General features: G+C 49.1%; 2 protein-coding genes across 2 annotated transcripts in view; one reads left to right on the plus strand and one right to left on the minus strand.

Moving 5' to 3' along the window:
• The window catches only part of LOC128727263 (protein outspread), a 160,331-nt gene extending 151,757 nt beyond the window's left edge, over positions 1-8,574 (plus strand). The window contains exons 8-15 of the mRNA XM_053821157.1: positions 380-1,194; positions 1,291-5,562; positions 5,631-5,765; positions 5,849-5,985; positions 6,055-6,207; positions 6,291-6,405; positions 6,968-7,211; positions 7,997-8,574. Of these exons, the coding sequence (XP_053677132.1) occupies positions 380-1,194; positions 1,291-5,562; positions 5,631-5,765; positions 5,849-5,985; positions 6,055-6,207; positions 6,291-6,405; positions 6,968-7,211; positions 7,997-8,574 (6,449 nt within the window). The remainder of the gene's footprint in view (positions 1-379; positions 1,195-1,290; positions 5,563-5,630; positions 5,766-5,848; positions 5,986-6,054; positions 6,208-6,290; positions 6,406-6,967; positions 7,212-7,996) is intronic.
• Positions 8,575-12,372: 3,798 nt separating this feature from the next.
• LOC128725180 (ras-related protein Rab-9B) lies at positions 12,373-14,805 on the minus strand. Its single transcript, XM_053818904.1, has 3 exons — positions 14,697-14,805; positions 14,420-14,556; positions 12,373-12,928 (listed from the first exon to the last, which is right to left on the minus strand). Exons 1-3 carry the CDS (start codon positions 14,749-14,751, stop codon positions 12,419-12,421), a joined length of 702 nt encoding a protein of 233 aa, XP_053674879.1. The 5' UTR covers positions 14,752-14,805; the 3' UTR covers positions 12,373-12,418.
• Positions 14,806-17,861: the final 3,056 nt, after the last annotated feature.

Below are 17,861 nucleotides of genomic sequence, written 5' to 3' on the forward strand. Positions count from 1 at the left end.
CGTCATCTCGCTGGCCGGACCGGGGGTCGTTGGAATCGCAAATCCGCGCACGCCGAGATTTTACGCGCGAAGGAACGTGGAAGTGAAACCCCACCGTTCAGACACGCAGTCCTCATAACACGCCGCGCAATTAACACCTTACGAAAGGGGGGGGAGGTCCTTCCCAGACCGTAACCGTTTATCGTGACGGGTGATCTTTTCCCGCCCTGGTAAATGGCACCTCGCGCCAGGGACACGGGTCCACATCCGTCGGATGCATCATAATTACGAGCATACCTCACTCAGTTCAATGCCAATGCGAGAAAGAGACAGAAAAGAGTGTTGGTTGTGTGGTTTTTCCACTTCCACTAAAAGTGCGTTTTATGTCTCTCGTTTTCAGCGTCCAAGTGCCTGCTCCTGGATGGTGGCGTCGGTGGCTCAGAGTTGCGCTCGCGCGACGAACCAAAGCTGAAGGATATCGCCAACACGATCACGAACGTCAACCGGTGGAGCAGCCCCTGCATCACGGACAGCCTTTCACTCGGTGCCGGTGACCACCTCGAGAAACCGACGAGCCCGCGGGACGAAAACACTATTCCACCGCAATACACCAATGGTGGTGGCGGTGGGAACGGGACTGGTGGAGGAAGCATGGTGGGTGGTGGAACTGGCGGTAGTGTGGGATGTGGGGGACCGGGTGGAGGTGGCACGCCGTTACAGATGCGTCCCCACTCGCTTACGATACCCTCAAGCGCGCCCGCCATTGTGTCGGCCATTGTGAAGAAAATCCCGACGTCGGCAGGTGGAAAGGGTCCTGGCGGAGGGCCAGGAGTGCCGATTGGGCCACTGCACCTGCCCACCACCATTGCTGCTAGTCCAAAGCTGATGAAGCCTAGTCAGACGCACGAACGCGGCGATCCGGATGGTGATTGTGGCCGGGACGAGGCTCCTGCGAGTTATCTCGGCAAAAACTCGGAACATCGCGTCGCGGCTGAGGCGGAACTGCTGCAGGCGAAGAAGGGCTGGTTGCTGAAACAGGACGGGCGAGCGGGTGACTGGAGCAAGCATTGGTTCACGTTGCGCGGGGCCGCCCTCTTCTACTACCGGGATCCGGTTGCGGAGGAAAAAGGCGTGCTTGATGGCGTGCTGGACGTGAACAGCATCACCGGGATTGCTGAGGTGCCGGTTAACAAAGGCTACGGCTTTCAGCTCACGGTAAGTCACCAACCTGAGGGTTTGGCACTGCAATTGTTGAGAGAAGGCGGCTCAAGATCCGTTCTAATCAAACCATTCGAATCCTTCCATTCGTAGACCTGGGACAACCACCGGATCGTGTTGTCGGCGGTGACGATCAACGTGCGCAACAACTGGATAAATGTGCTGAAGAACGCGGCCGGACTACCACCGACAAAGGCCAGTCTCGAGCTGAGCAACCAGAATGACGACAACTTCAAAACGTTGCCGGACAAAGCGCCTCCATCACCGGTAACACCCGAGATCGAGCTCTTCGGCGAAGCGGTCGAGCAGAAGCTGAAGGTGAAACGTAGCAAACTGCTCGAAAAGAACAACAACAACAATAGCAGTAGCAATAATAACAACAACAACAGCAGCAGCAACGGTCACCTCCTGATCGAAGGGATCGTACCGCTGGCGGCAAGCCCGACCGCGGGCGAGGATGTCGTGGATAAGGCCGCCCCTAAAGGGGACGTGATTGTGCACCTGACGGCGGCCGGCACCGGGGACAGTACCACCACCAATAGCAGTAATAGTAGTAGCGCCCATAGCAGTAACACTAGTTGTAGTCAGCCTCAACCAAAGCCGATGGTGCAGTCGCCCGTCACGCCGCTCACACCCAAATCGCTGCTGTTCTCGTCGGACGAGGAGTACCGGACGGCGTCGGAGGGTGGCCGACGGGACAGCGTCGGAGACTGGGGGTCACCCGTGTCTCCTTCGCCACCAGCGGGACCGCTCGGTGGTGCGCCAGCACGTACCAAAGATAGATTAAGAACGTCTCCGGCCGCGGTGCAAAGCCAGCAGCGAATGCACAAGCGCAGCCGTTCATCACCGCCGAGCTCGCGGCGCAGTACCATCGATGGTGTGCTGCCGGCGGTGGCCCAAGATAAGGACACGAAGGGCCAACAACTCCCGCCCGTACCAATCAACACCGTGCAGGAGGAGGAAGGTAGTGGGCTGGAGAAGGAACTGCAGCTGCGACTGCAGGCGGCCGAAAAGGAGCTGTCGATGTTGCGCGAGGAAACACACGAACGGGAAGCGCGTATGTCCGAGCTGCTGACCACTCTCGAGCGCACCGAGCAGGAATTGACGCGTAAGCGCGAACTGGAGGAAACCCGCGAGAAGCTGATGGCGCAGTTGCAGGATAGTAGGGCCGCTGGGCAGGAGATCATCGATCGAATCACGCATGAACTTGCCCGCAGCCGGGATACGACCAAGGAGCTCGAAGAGCGGCTGGCACGTGGTATCGAGGAGAATGAATCGCTTTACCGTCGGCTACAGGAAGGCGGCGGAGGACTCGGTACCGTGGCCAGCCCAGCATCGAGCCTTTGCAGCTTACCGGTGGCACGTAGCGGCCGTATCAAGCGCATGGACTCGTTCAGCGATCTCACCTGCCTGGTCACGATCGATCCGGCCCAACTCGACCGGGACATGCTGGCGGACGAATACCGGGAACTGCGGGCGCGATTCGAGCGTGCCGTGAGCGAGCTGAAGGCGATGAAACGCGAGCTGAAGGATGCGCACGGGTTGTATGATGACCTGGAAATCGCGTACGCGACGTTGCGGAAAGAGCTGGACAGACAGGCGGCCGAACACGGTGCCCAATCGCGCATGATGGCCGACCGCATTCAGGACATGACGAACAAGTACACGGCGGCCGAGAAGCAAGTGCGACTACTGAAACAGAAGGCGATCCGATCCGAGAAGCGCCGCTCGCTATCACTCAAAGGCAAGGAATCGCTCTCGATCCAGAAGGAGCTGGAGGAGAAGGTGACCGAGCTGGAAAGCAAGATCGACGCGCTTGAGAGTGGCGGTGGGTTGCCAGTGCTTCCGGCTTCCAGCCAGAAAGCGACCGTTGAATTGGCAGCGCCTGAAATCACGCAACCCGCACAACGGCGTTCCTCGACGAGACTGCGCCGGAAGAGCCTGGATAGTGCATCGCTTTCGGCACAACCGATGCAGGTGTTATTGCGGCTAAACAACCTCGAAAAACGCGTGGAGAACGTACAATCACTTCCGCCGGCAAAACCAGACGTCAGTGAGTGTGAAACGGCGAGCACGGTCAGCTCGGGTGCGAAACCCGTCCCGGAACACCTGCTCGACCGGTTGAAGAGCCTCGAGGGTGTGGTGGTTTCGGTGCGCGAACTGATCGACCAGAGTGCCCAGCAGTTCCAGAGCTTGCGCTCGTCACGTTCACGCCGCTCCGTATCACCCGCCGCCGACCGGAAGGACTCGTACAAGTTCATCGAGCGCTGTCTGGCGGAGGTGTCGAAGCTGCTGCGAGAAAGTTGCGATAATTGTATCGTGCCAGTCGATGGCAGCGGTTACGGAAGCGTCATTGTGTTGCCCGAGTCCAACCCGATCAAACTGGCACTGAATCAGCTCGAAGCGCAACTGAAGAGCAAACTTTCGGACCTGCTAAAGCAGCGCCGGATGCTGCGCGAAACGAACGGCTTAACGCAACGCAAGGACATGGAACTGCTCGCTGAACGGATCGCATTCGAGAGTGTGTGCTTTGGACGGTTGCGACACGCGCTGGAACGTGCAGAAAACTTGCAGGAGTTTGAAGAGCGTCAGACCAAGGTGGAGGTTTGCGAAACCATTCAGCTGATGTCGATGCTCAAGGCAAAGCTGTCGGGCAAATGCGTGGTGCGACCGAGCAGCAGTGCAGATGTCCTAGCGAGTGTCCTGGCCCGCAAGCTCATGCTATCGGCGGGCCGCACGAGCACGATCCGATCGCTGGCTTTCCCACCCATCGGAACCGCCTTGTTGGACGACCTGTTGCGTCAACAGAACGAGGTTCACCTCATCGCAAAGCGCTACAAGACGACCGTAATGGAGAACCTTGCGTACGGACTGGCAGCCGAAACGCTCAGCTACATTTCGTCCTCTCACGAGACCGTCCAAGGTGCCGTGCAGGAAGCTTGGCGTCAAGCGCAAGAAGCAGTCAACGCTGAGCTGGTGCAATCCGAGATCGCGCACATCATGATGCGGAACGCCCAAAGGTACGAAAGCTCGCTGGCACCCGCCTTTGGGTACGCTCTGTCGACGCAAGAACGCATCACGTTTGAGACGTTTGCGGATGCAGTACATGAGGCGTTGCGTCGTGAGATGGATGCGGCCGTCCGGCAGTTGACCGAGTGCTACGAGGAAACGCTGGAGAAGATGAAACGGGGTCAGTGGCGATTGCATCTGGAACAGGAGCGCAAGCCGAGCGAAGGTCGTCAACTGCTGGCGGAGTTTGCGGACATTGTAGCGCATAAAGCGCTGATCGACGCACGCGTTCAAGTCCTGAAGGGTGATTATGTGCCGAACCGGCAAAAGCTGGTCCAGCAGGACACTGGCGACTCGTCAGAGCGCGTGTTCAGCGTGGCCGTGCTCAAGCAGTATGAAAACTTGTACACGGACCTCACGGCCGACCTAGAAGTGGCGAATGCCGACGATATCCTGGCCGAAGCGGACTTTAACTTTATGTACAAGTACTTCGCCAGCGAGCACTCGCTTAGTAAAGCCGAAGTGAAGGAGGTGTCGGCGATACTGAACGAACTGGAACGGTCAGTGGTGGCGTTGCAGGCTACGTTGCGACCGGAGAACGGCAATCCGAGTGCGGCCAGTGCTGCCATCGATGTTGACAGCCTCCGCAGCATCCATACGCGATGTGTGGAAATTCAGCAGAGAATTGATTCGTTGATCAGCGCCGCTAGGCAGTTGCAGGCACGTGGAGAACAGTGTAGTCGACTGCAGGATCGATTGCACCAGCTAACGCAGGAGCATGAGCGCGAGCTGGGCGCGATGCGCCAACAACACGAAGAGAAGCTGACGAACCTGCAGCGCCGGATCGACGAGCAGCAGCAGCGCATCCAAGCGATTGATGGCGAACGTGCTGAGGTGCTCGAACGACTAAACAACGAGCGCAATCTGCTTAAGCAAAAGGAGAAAGAGCTGCACGAGCTGTCGGTTCGGTTGACGCGCGTCGATGCTGCGAGCAGCGAGAAGGACAAAGAGATCGAGGACCTGCTCGACAGCTACGATCAGGAGTGCAAGAAGGTGCGTACGCTGAAGGACCGCTGCGAGGAGCTGGCGGATAGTTGCCGAAAGACGGCGGCCGAGTATGCCGAGCTGGAGAAGGAACGGGACTACTTGTACGAGCAAATGCGCAAGGAGCAGGATCACGTGAAGAAGCTGGAGAAGCACCTGGAGTTGCTGGAGACGGAGCACGCGCAGCAAGTGGATAACCTGCACGCCGCTTACCGGGAGCAGCAAATGGCGAACGAGCTGGATTCACAGAAGGACAAAGACGACGAGGACAGCCTGCGATCGCGCTATCAGGCAGAAATTGAGCAGCTACGGGTAGGTGTTATGCTGGGTGCCTACATTTAGGCGACTGCATTTATGCTAACTGCATCGTGTTTTTGCAGGCCCTCTGTGAGAAGGGGTTGGCCGCGATGGAAGCATCCCACAAGCGCATCATTCATGATCTCGAAGAGAAACACCAGCAGGAGATCACGAAGCTCATTCTGGAGAAGGAACAGGCGCTGGCCGAAGAAACACAGGTAAGTACACGCTGGTCGCGATGATCGCGTTTTGTTTGTGGTTGCAACTAAGCGAACGCTTTTATACGGATCCGTTTCAACAGGCCACACTGGCAGCACTCGACGCCATGAAGAAAGCTCACCAGAATGAGGTACAGCGAGAGGTGACGCGTTTCAAGCAGGAGTTCCTCAAACAGTTCCAGAAGGGCGGCCAACCTCCGCAAACATACCGCGAGAAAGAGTAAGTTTTCCTTGGGTTCTTAGGAGTAAGAAGATCTTAATTATGATGGCAATTGTCATCCTGCTTCAGGCAAGAACTTGAAGACGTTCGGCAGGAGATTCTATCCCTTTCGGAAAAGTACTCACTAAAGTGCGTCGAGACGGCTTCGCTCGAGGAGAAGCTCCGGAATGCGACACAGCAATTGAAATGCTCCCAACAGCACATACAGCAGCTTGACGTGAGGTAAATTTCTAGCCACAAGCTTAACTTTGGTTGTAGGCTAACAGTAGGTGACCATTCTGATGCCTTTCTTGCTTCTGCTACAGAAACAAACAGCTTCGAGCGCACTTTGTTCCGAACCAACCAGAAGAGATGACTTCTGCACCGCCGACCAGCAGTCCCGTTACGCCAAAGGATACTAATCTGTTCACCAGCAGCACGGTAAGCTTCAAACCCCTCTAAATCTCCTCTTCTAACGTCCTAAATGATCCTTTGTGTTATGAGTGCCACCGTTCTACGTTTTCATTTCGTTTGAACATCTCTCGAGGATTGCATTCGGTTGATAGTATGCCTTCCCTGCCCTATGACTGTCCCGTTTTCATTCTGCACCATCCTTGCGATTTTATTTCACACCGATGCACGTTCATCGACATTGAAGCAATCGAACAAAACCGCCTCTGCCCCACGTTGTTGTGTATCGTAGCACCTCGAAAGCACGTCGGAATGCCATCAGCATGCCTCTGGAGGATTGACGCTACCATATCCTGGCGTTCCTTTTCGTCCCTTCTGTCCATCTCCCACCTGCCCACCCGAAGTGTGTGTGTGTGTGCGCCCACGTGTGCATTGTGTATCTTTGATGTTTTGTTGTTTTTCTCCTAACGGCTAACCACTAACCACCCAATACAAAAACGCCCAAACAAACTGCTCGCAAATCACCAACACCACACCAACCACCATCACCGTGTGGCACACCGGCAACAATTCGTCCTGACGGCACCATCAGCACGATGGTGGTGCGCTCAGCCTCGGGTGCACGCCTCCCAGGGTCACCGCCACCACGAAGCGGACAGCAGTCACCGGAAATGGCACGCCTTCCGGGACACCGACGTCGGGCGGCATTGGCAATAGTGGACCGTCGGCTCACGTCGAAGGCGTCAACCCGCTCGAGCTGCTCGAGCTCCGCGAGTGCCAGCTGAACCTGCTGAACAATAAGAAAGAGTCTCATCCACGGTTGAAGTTCACCGAAGGTAGCCACTTTTACACTTCCACTTTCACTTCTACATCCTTGCGCCAATCTGCTCACTTTCTGCAACACTTTCACCTCCGTTGGGGTACCACTTCGAACCTCACTTGGATCGTTTTATGTTATAGATTATGTAGGCCAGTTTGAGTGATTAACAAACGGGATGGACTATATGCATGCCAATTGCCTGTTCTTTTCTGTTGTCGAAAATATCCTTGGTCTTAGGTGATTTGAACATTGTTATACTTTTTCTTTTAGATTTTTCCCACTGTGTAAGGATTTGTTTTGATAATTTTATATATCATATTCTTAAGCTGGTTGTATGTAAACTAATGTAAGATTAATACACATCGTTTTTGCAATTGTAGAGTTAGTTTTTCCTTTGTAGCTCCCTCTGTTTCTTTTGTGTTGAATTATATAATTGTGGCGATACTGATTGTGTCCGATAATTATCTGTTTAAATCAACATGGTTAAACGTGTAATTAGATCGCAGTTTATACGCAGTTAGCTCATAGATTATAAACATGCTCTACTCTAAGAGAGTGTTATGCGTGGTAACATTATTTGAATAATTCCATTCCATTCCCCTACAGCATAATTGCATGTTTGCTTAACCTATTAGAGAACATATGTATGTAATGTTTTTGGATTTTAAGTAAACCACTTCCCGGTGATAAGGCTTGGTTAATTTGACGTAGTACACATTACGGCTAGTTGCCCAAAAAAGCTCCCATCTGGCATATGAAGTTAATTATTTGTTTTTTTCTACATCTTTCGCCCCCTCACAGGAGCCAAACTAGGTGTAGCACCGATCTTCTCTACCTCTAGCTCGACCGGCGTCACCGGCGGCAGCTGCGGTGGTCCGCAAGGAATCATCGATTCCGTCAACCTGGCGAGCAGCACCAATAACAATCGCGCCAAAGTACTCAGCTCGAAGCAGCTCAATATGCACCTTATCAGCGGTAGTCCAGGAGGGCTCCTACCCCTCTCCTCATCTGGACCTACCGCCCCGCCCACACCCCATCCCGTGGCCCTCACGTTGCCCCTGATCGCGAGCGCCACTCTCAAGAACAGCAATTTGCTACGAAATCACGGCCCAAACCCAGCCGGCCCCAGTACCAACAACAACCTGATCAACCTGAACAACAACAACAATCACGTACACAACAACAACAACAATAATAATAATAATAACAACAACAACGTTAGCCTTAACAATAACAACAATAATATTAACAATAATAATAATAATAATGATAACGATAACATGCACGAGCTTAAGCCATCGACAAAACTTTGTTCGCCCCCTCCCTTAGATGAGAGGGACGTTGAACAGCAAATTCATCGATTCGAGTTGGAAATCTAAAGCAATAGAGAAATGAAACACACGTACACCCACCCACACACGCATAGCACTGCAGCACTAATAAAGCCACTGACGCTCCGGAAGCGGCATCCGCCGAGAAGAGCAATAGTGTGCTAAATATCGGCTTGCCTAACATGGTTGTGTTTCTCCTTTGGAACAAGGTACAAAAAAAAATTGAAGGATATTCAGAATTTTGAGCTTTTTTAGAACGCATATAATTACGGTTCACTCACACATCCCAAGAAGAAAGGAAACCTTTAGACGAACAACGCGAACCGGCATTCAATCATTATTATTATTAACGTGCACCGCGCATAAGAAGTGCAAAAGCTAACAAGCAAACAAACAAACAAAAAAATTGGTTCACAGCAACCGTCATGATTCGACACGCTTCTGATTTCGAATGCCACTTATCTTTCTTTTATCATGAGTAAAATTTCAGGCGACCGTTGTTGTTTGCATAGTTGTTGTTAACGTTGTTGTTATAGCAGTTGTTACTGCTGTTGCTGTTGTAGTTGTTGTTGACTGTTGCCGTTGTTGAGTTTGTGTAGACGATGGAGGCGCCCAGTCGCGCACACCTGTGCTGTCGCAAGACGTATCGGACGAGAAAGAGCTCGAATTCGTATTATTTATTCTTTCATAATTTTATCGTGCAATTTTGTGTTTCCCGCTTTACAGCGAAAGACGGAGAAAAGCGTGTATCTCCAAACCCTTCCTCCATTCCACACGCACATTCTATTGCCATTTCTATCGACTAGCGTTTGATTCATCAACGTTTAAGTGATCAAAAGGAAGAAAATCTAAGAAAAAGCAATGAAAAAGCCTCACCAGTTAATTTTCGCACGGATAGTCACGTTTTACGTTTCCTTCTTGTTTTTGGTTTGATTTAAGAGCCATTTTTAAACGATTGTCTGTTTTACGTGTTTTTTTTTACTCGTAGGGAACGATTTAGGTTTTACTTTTTTCGACCGTGAAAGGAAGACAAATCAATAGTGGCATTCAAAATTTTAAGATATAAATTTTAAATTAAAGAAAAGACCTACTTCGATGCATGTAAGTGTCTCCTAGCTGCCGAACCGTTGGCACTGATTAGTCATTATTGTACTAAATTGTACTGTACTAAACCGTGTTGCAAATTGTGCAGTTTAGATAGTCCCATGCATCCGTTTTTGGTTTCCTCTCAGCAGCATTGCTTCCTTAACGTGAAATGAACGTAAGGCAAATCGTAAACGGTGATGTTCATTGGAACCAAGCGAAAGGAAATCTATTATTATACTTTTTCTAAGCCCATAAGCATCATGCACGAGCAGAAAGGAATTACCAAAACGTAGAAGTCCTTCTCGATGAAAGATTCGCCTTGAAAGAGCATATATACATCTAGCATAACTCGTATAACTGAATAGGGGAGCGCCCTTGGCCCTTGGTACCAGGGCTAAGGGACACGAGTCTCTTGTATCCTTCCTCAACGATGTGTTCGAAAACCCTAGTTTCCTTTTTTGGTTTTCATAGCTTAGTTGGCTTTAAGCAGCCGCGTAGTTTATAGGATTAAGTGACAGTACTAGAAGCGCCTACAAGAGGGTGATTTAGAAAATCAGCAGGATTTCTGCTCCTAACTACCTTTTTTACCGATAGTTGGGTTACGACCCCCTAATCCCGTTCGGTGTATTTTTGTTCAATTTTTTGTTTTATCGTCCTTAGCTTTGAAACTCTCGTTCTCGGTAGAGAGGGAAAAATAACCGATCAAAAATATGGTGCCTTCTGTTGTGTGTATGTACTTGTAACTACCGTAGGATTAACGATTTCTGGCACGTTTCTATATGTATACATGTGTATGTTAGCTGTACGTTGGCGTTTAATGTCTATTTGTAAAGGAATTTGTAAAGAAAAGTAAAACTCGACGACGTCCTGGTGTATTAGATTTAAAAACAAACACACAACAAATGTAACCTTCTTGTGTGGGGATAGTGGATAATTGAGATAGAAACTGTTAAAGCTGGAAAAGCTGTCCTGTTCACGTTCGTCCCAACCTGTAAATGTGTACGTCCCACGGTTCTTCCACGTTGTCTGTGTCCGACCATCGGAACTGACCAAGATTTAACCTCACCGAAAGTTAGTTAAAGTAAATAAAATATATGTATTAAACAAATGGTCTTGTTCAAATGTATAGTGTGTCCGTAATGTTGTTGTAGAAAAAAAGAAAAGAAACTAGTATACATATGTATTACTTTCGATTTGCTTTATTATACAAGTGAATCAGTAGATTGTGAATGTTGCACAGATTTAATACGCTTAAAAAAATAGCTTATATATCTCTCTATTCTTCTCGCTATCGCACTCTTTTCTTACTCGTAACCATCCATCGTCCCTTTCTACAATTTGTGTGTGTACACACCATCGTCTCTCAAGATCCCTCCCCAAAAAAAGACCACCGAGTTTCTGCGGGATGCGAGATTCCTCGGCGTTCTTGCTACATTCATTTTCTAGCCTACGAAACCCTCTCACTCACTTGTGGTTCGGTTTTGCTCGAGGTTCACGTTTGCCCAATACAACCAACTGATCGATTCTTGCCGTACAAAAGCACCCACAAGAAAACCGTCCCCAAATGAATTGTCGCCCATCCCAGCCATTGTTATCTTACAAACTGTGACGGAATGGTGATAAATATTTAACTTAAACTGCCAAACGGCCTTCGGTAAACCCCAAATCACTCCCCAGGCGAAAAACACTAAACGTTAAACCATCTTTACGAACCGGCCTTTTACTGTATACTGTTTATCTTATATGTATGCCTTTTTCAGTATGTATCTTTAATGCTAAAAAAATCTCAGCGCTTGATGCACATGTATGTATTGCGTTTAACTATTGCTCCATTGCGCTGCGAATTGGTTTCGATCAGATGAGTTTCTCAGCGCGTTACGATATGCAAAAAAGAAAAACCGGAAAAGCAGCCCTTGTTCTGCCTCCCCAGCGGTGTAGAAATACAACCAAAATGCTACGCTTCCGTTTATCAGGTACGAAATATTCGTTTATATGCAATCCCTACGGGAAAGGGCTGCAAAAAAACAGAACTTAAACCAGCAAAATACGATTGAAAAGCATAATTTCGTTTTATCATTGCATCTGTTTGTAGAACAAAAATCATAAAAAATGATATACACAAAACTCGAGTAAAAATGACCCAGCATCAATTTAAAGCACCTAGTATCGCGGCCAACATAAAACGCTCAACTGTTGAAAAGAACAAGCAATACGAACAGAAAGGTTTCTGGCAGGCACGTGTGTCACCGTGGCCAACCACACCTACTCATACAAGCAAACGAATTACACCATCTGGCATTCGTTCTGATCAGAGCACAATCCATCGTATTGTGCTGCCTTCGAAACACATGGGTCGGTCAAAGAGCCAGTCTCCGCGCCAATTCCAAGTGTAGCAAAGAAGGGGAGAGAAAAAGGAATGTTTCACGGTCACATTCGCATGTAATGGAAAGATCTGCAGCTACATATTAGCTACAGGCGTGGCCTTCACCGTACAAATCAGCGGAAGACAACCAGCTAAACAGCGCTCGGTCTTGGAGGCTGTGCAAATAGTGTTGCCTACCTGTGACCTAACCGGACACCACTTTGAAGCGTAAAATAGATGTACAATTATCTAAAAGGCCAACCTGGCTTATACAAGCACTTTTTCGTGTAACGAAAACACACCGTACACGCCTTACATTTGTGGCGGGCTTAGGGTGGAATTCATTTGCTTATCCTATCCCTCTATCTCACCCACTGGGCGTAGAAGAAACCACTCTTATCACATAAATCAAACAACGCCCATCTCCGGCCCCGGAAGCACCGCTCAGTTAGGATAGTCGTCATCGTCCTGCATGTTAGTTGTGGCCGGACGGCCGATGCCGGAGCAACAGAACCGATTCCGGTTCGCCGTCAAATTGACACTCTTCATTAGATCGATCGTATCCTGGCCCTGCGCGCGTAGTTCCCGCTCAGTCGTACGTTCAAGCTTTTTCCACTGCTGCACGGCAAGTGCGAAAGCGGTGGCCACGTTCTCGGACGTCTTCGATGACGTTTCGATGTACGCCGCCACGTGATGCTCCTGGCACCACTGGGCCACTTCCTCTGGGGGAATCTCGCGCTGGGCCACCGGTAGATCGTTCTTTGTGCCCACTACGATGAACGGGAAGTGATCCGGATTTACGTCATAGTACCGCAGGAACTCGTCCCGCCAACTGCCCAGGGCTTTGAAGCTCACCCGGTCGTCGATGGCGTACGTAAGCAGGCAGATGTCCGTGCCGCGGTAGAATGGCGTCCGGAGAGCCCGAAACCGTTCCTGCCCAGCTGTGTCCCAGATCTGGAAAGGAAAAAATTAACGATTAGAGAGTGTATTGACATTGGCATACAGTTGCCACAAATCGTCCAGAAGCTGCGATCGCACCCTGGCCAGGATTCGTCATCCAAGCTGGCCACGAAACTTGCTAATCAATACACCGCCTTACTTCTGCTAACGTCAATATTGCAGACAAACAGGTTTACATCATCAGCCCCCTTAGCCCGACCGGACGATGCGCGAGAAGGTTCCTAAAGCAACCGAACCAACCGTACGCCATCAGAATGCTTGAAGAACATGCGACACTTGTCGTTAACGCTAACTTTCGCGTTTAAACTTACCGCGTGCATTAAATCGATTGCGTTGCCTAGCATACTAGGTAGCCTGCTAGATTGCCGTTTTGGGTGGGATCGTCGGATGGAGCAGAATAAATTATTCGTGCAATCAAAGAAAAGGCCCATGCACGCATCATGCACGGTGGTATGCCGTGTCCGGGTGTAATTTAATGGCTTTTAAACACGCGATTCGCTAGAACAGGAAGACATCATTTTTATGGCCAACTAGTTTGCGAAACTCCCGTGTGGAACCTATTTGGTAATTTATGTCAGGTTTTTTGGCCAGTTGCTCTATGTAAATTGTCGAATTTGTAAGCCGTCTTTACCCCATGAAGCCATGTTGCCGTTTGTATTGCGATGTAACGAACGTTTTAATGTTTGTCTACATGAGCAACACCTTTTTTGATAAATCACTGCACGTGTAGAAACACATTTTATTGCATTGTAGATAAGCTCAGATAACCGCACAGAACTTTCTCGATGACAAACTCTACCTCTTGAGTTTAAAAAAAAACGTCGAAGAGGCAGAGGTAGAGAAATTTAAAACCCATTTCAAGATATACTTTTTATCATACAACACCGTTAGCAATTGGAATAATATCCGTTCGTAAGTCGCACCGCTAAATTATGCAAACGTTCATGTACCCTGTGCTGTTTTTGGTTCCTAATATTTCCCATCAACTACCGCTATGAATGTTTCATGGGTTTTCCACCGAAATTAACATCTGTTGGCGGCCCTTCTGTGAACGATGCGCGAACGAAACAGATGTGGTCTTACACGGTCAGCCATAAAACCGCGAACCCACCGGGAACCAAGCCCTCAGACAATGGTCACAGTCGACCCACCGTGATCCTCACCATCTCACCTTTCCGGCGGTTCGCTCCGATAAGCGGTCGCGACCGAATCATGATGGTTTTCTGTTTATTTGTTCGCCATTCCGTAGGTGTTCGTGTGTGCACCGTCCTCGTCATTAACTCGCCCGCAGTACAAACACAGGAGAAACATCATCATATTGCGGAATCGACGTACGTCGCGGTTACCCAATTATCTTCCCTTCCAAGTAAGTATACCATCGTGTCCCCCCTGGGGCGCCCTGGGGAAAAACGTGCACAGTGACGCTGGAAAACCGCTGCTCGAGAGCTGCACTAACATATTATCCGTTCGACTACTGTTTCTCACCTGCAGCGTGTATCGTTCCTGGTCCACCTGGATGTCTTTGTTCAGGAACTCCACGCCGATCGTGTGGAAGCTGTTCGCATCGAAAAAGTTCGACACGAAACGATTCATCAGGCAGCTTTTACCGACATTCCCGTCGCCTGGTAGCGTGAGGGTGAGAAGGAAGAGAAGGAAGAAGCTGATCATTAGACCCGTCGCCAATGGATGGAATGCTGTCTGCCAGAGCGACGTAGTTAATTGAACCAGAACCTCCTACGATCTGCTACCGTGAGTTACTTACCGAGTATGACCACTTTTAGCAGGATATTTTTACTGGGCGGTCGCATATTCGTCATTTTGGCCTACTATGTTTTTCGTCTGCGGTGCACGTGTATGTCTGTGATTTCTTTTCTTTGTTCTCTCAGTTGTGACGCGTTGCAAATTGTTTATGCTGCGACCCACTGGCTCGTGAACACTGACCTCCACGTGAATTATGCTTCTTGGCACGTGTGCTTCACCCTCGCACGGCGACGGCGTTAATCACCACATACGCCACCAACTTAATGCATATAAAACACACATATAGTCGCCCCAGCTGACTGCGGGTCGTCCGTCGTTGACCCCGACGACGGGCACTGCTCGTTTACTATGCGCATAAGCCCTGGTGCGCCACCAACGCCCAGCCCGAACAATTACAAAACAATATTGGACCGCGCACGCCGTCACACTTGTACGCAAACACGAAGGCACGCGGTACTCATTCAAATGGCTATTCAATCGAACCGGATATTCGCCAGAAATTCGCGGATGACATCAGATTGCCTTACTCCCTGTCGTAATGCACCACCCCGTGCCGTGTGTGCGATGCGATCGTTTGTAGCACTGATGGTTGGGAGCAGTGGGAGGGTGAAGATTTTCTCGTTTTTCCACAGATACGCTTTAAAACTCCACTGCACAGCAGCGCGAGCGCCAGAGATACGATCAGTTGTTGTTAAATAACATTACACAAACAAAAAACAACACTCAAAATCGATCAGCACTTTTTTCACTCATGTTACATGTACAGAAAACATGACACGGTGATCCCTTTTCTTGTTTTTCGGAGTGTTATGCTCCTACGCTGCATTAATATAGATGAACCAATTTGGAAACTCGATTCAAAGCTGGAAAACTTGTATTACATTCGAACAAAGTACGGCTACAGCTGTTTACTAACTTTTACACTAAACATAAAACACCTCCACTCAACCTACGTACGGAACTTGTGAAAACCAGCTATGTTTTGACAGTCATATGGTAAACAGCGACAATCCAACAGCAGAGCGTGCCATGTATACCATACCGAGCTGAATGATTCAAGCTGGTTCGTAATTGAGAACTAAATTCAATATGAAATTTTATTTTCCGAGTACGATAGTTACACATTACACAACACATAAATTTTCAACATATATAACTACAAAACATTTGAAAATTTAAATATCTGAAAATTTGCTAATATAGCCTCAAATATTTTGCATCACAAGCTGATTGCGCCTTGGGCACAAATGAAGACACAAACGTCCGCGTTAATGTCAAAGTTTCGTAATTCTCAAAACAAAACAAGAAGTTGTTATCAATAGTTTCTGCAAGATTGTGTTGTATTTTCTTAAAAGCTACAATACTAAAAAATACTTTGACCATATGGCTCTTATGTGTAGTTAATTCTCATACTAATCAGTTTTTGTCTGTCGTTGGAACAACTACGCAAGCAAAGGCATTCTTCTATTGTTTCTTTCCGCAATCATTGTCGCGTGTGGTTCTTCGGGTTGTGCACGCGCTGCTAGTGGTAGTCCTGCTTCATCACCAATTGATACTACGCGAAGTGTTGATACAAGTGATAAAGGCATCGTTTCCTTACCACTCCGTTATCATCATCCGCACGATACGGTCATCAACAAAGCCTTGACGGCTGTAAAAAACGCAGTAGTTCGCTCGCCGTTCGTCTCGGCACTTTTACTGAAATAGTGGCATTTGGTGGAAGATAATCTCAAGCCGCAAGCTTGATAATAAGTGGTCTGCGTTGTTATTTTCGCAGCAACGTCTCGTGTCTGTGCTATAAATTAGAATGTTTTTCGATGCTCATGCCAACATCCTCATCATAGTGTGCCGTTTGCTTGCTGCTCATCGGCTTTAGTGCGCTCGTAAACAACATTCCTCTAGTTCGCGTGTTATTAGTTCGATCCAAATTTGCACAACACAAAGAATCGATCGGTTTCGCTGAGTCAGCAGCCGATCCAATTTACCAAAGCTCGAAGTAAAGTTCAGCAGAACACAAAAACAAAAGGCTAATCCGCAGCTAAACCCGTCGAGATCGTGTTCCGATACCTACAAGCAGTTGCATTAAAACAAACAGGTAAGTGATACAGTCCATGGGATACCGTTGTTGCTAATTCTACATGATCGTAGGTATATCTAGTGTTTGAGCGAAAATATTGCTGCTGTAATTGCTTCTGAAATAATGACTCAAGGACATATGAAAATAGCGTGTAGCTTGCGAAATGGGCTGATAAATTATGCGTTCTCTATAGGGCGTACAACATTGTAACCGTTTGAACGAGTGGTTGGAACCACTGGAAAGCTTGCTAGACTATCCTACAATCTTTTTTTTGGTGATCAAACCAAGAGGAACAAAACTTAACTCGCTTGCAGCATGGCTCGATAGTTGTTACTCTTTACAGGTGTTTATTGGCGTCATTACCAAGTGTACCTCTTCGTAGACGCCCGACGGATAGCTAATTTATTTACAATCTGCACTCCGTCGCGTAGACAGACACATGTGGGCGCAGCTGAGCGTGCAGATCCCCAGAAGAGAAAGCGAATGTTTTGATCCGAACCGGTTTCGGATCGGTCGTGTGTGCTGGCATTTCGGTTGCCGAGCGCATGATCGGAACCTGTCGCACCGTCAGCGACACGTGACCTGCGCACACGCCTGTGGCCCGTGTGGTATGTTTACGCTATTCGCAGCCAAACTGGCCACACTTCTCGCGCGTACCCCGTTTTGCCAAATTCCCGTAGCACAAACGGCGTGACGGCTTGGCAGGGCAAAATTCATCGCAAACCGGTCGGTGGTGACTATAAAGAGGATAAATTTAGGTGGTCGCTTTTCCGGCTTCGCGACAAGTGAAAGCAGGGTGCACCGAAATGGGACAGAAATATCCTGACAAGCTGGCAAACCAGACCGAAAACCTATCGAGGAAAAAGCTGCCTCATCATGCGAGTGGCGCAAAATCCCACGTGCTTGAAAAATACAATACCCTTCGGATCATCGATTGTTTATTGCATCGATATCTCGTCCGTTATCGGCGTCGAGGTACCCCATATGAGAAAACATCTACATTGGAGCTCCGTCACGCCGGGGTTGTTGTTCGCACGGTGTGGTATTGACCTCGTCCTTCGAAAAGAGACTCATTCCCTGCCGGGATAA

The sequence above is a fragment of the Anopheles nili genome, chromosome 3 (genome assembly GCF_943737925.1).
Source record: "Anopheles nili chromosome 3, idAnoNiliSN_F5_01, whole genome shotgun sequence".
NCBI classification, from domain to species: domain Eukaryota; kingdom Metazoa; phylum Arthropoda; class Insecta; order Diptera; family Culicidae; genus Anopheles; species Anopheles nili.

Excerpts from the sequence above, each read along its gene's own strand:
- LOC128725180 (XM_053818904.1), bottom strand. The coding sequence starts at position 14,751 with ATGACGAATATGCGACCGCCCAGTAAAAATATCCTGCTAAAAGTGGTC. Across the intron at positions 14,557-14,696 it reads GCTAAAAGTGGTCATACTCG|GCGACGGGAATGTCGGTAAA; the intron begins GTAAGTAACTCA and ends TCACGCTACCAG. Across the intron at positions 12,929-14,419 it reads AGGAACGATACACGCTGCAG|ATCTGGGACACAGCTGGGCA; the intron begins GTGAGAAACAGT and ends TTTCCTTTCCAG.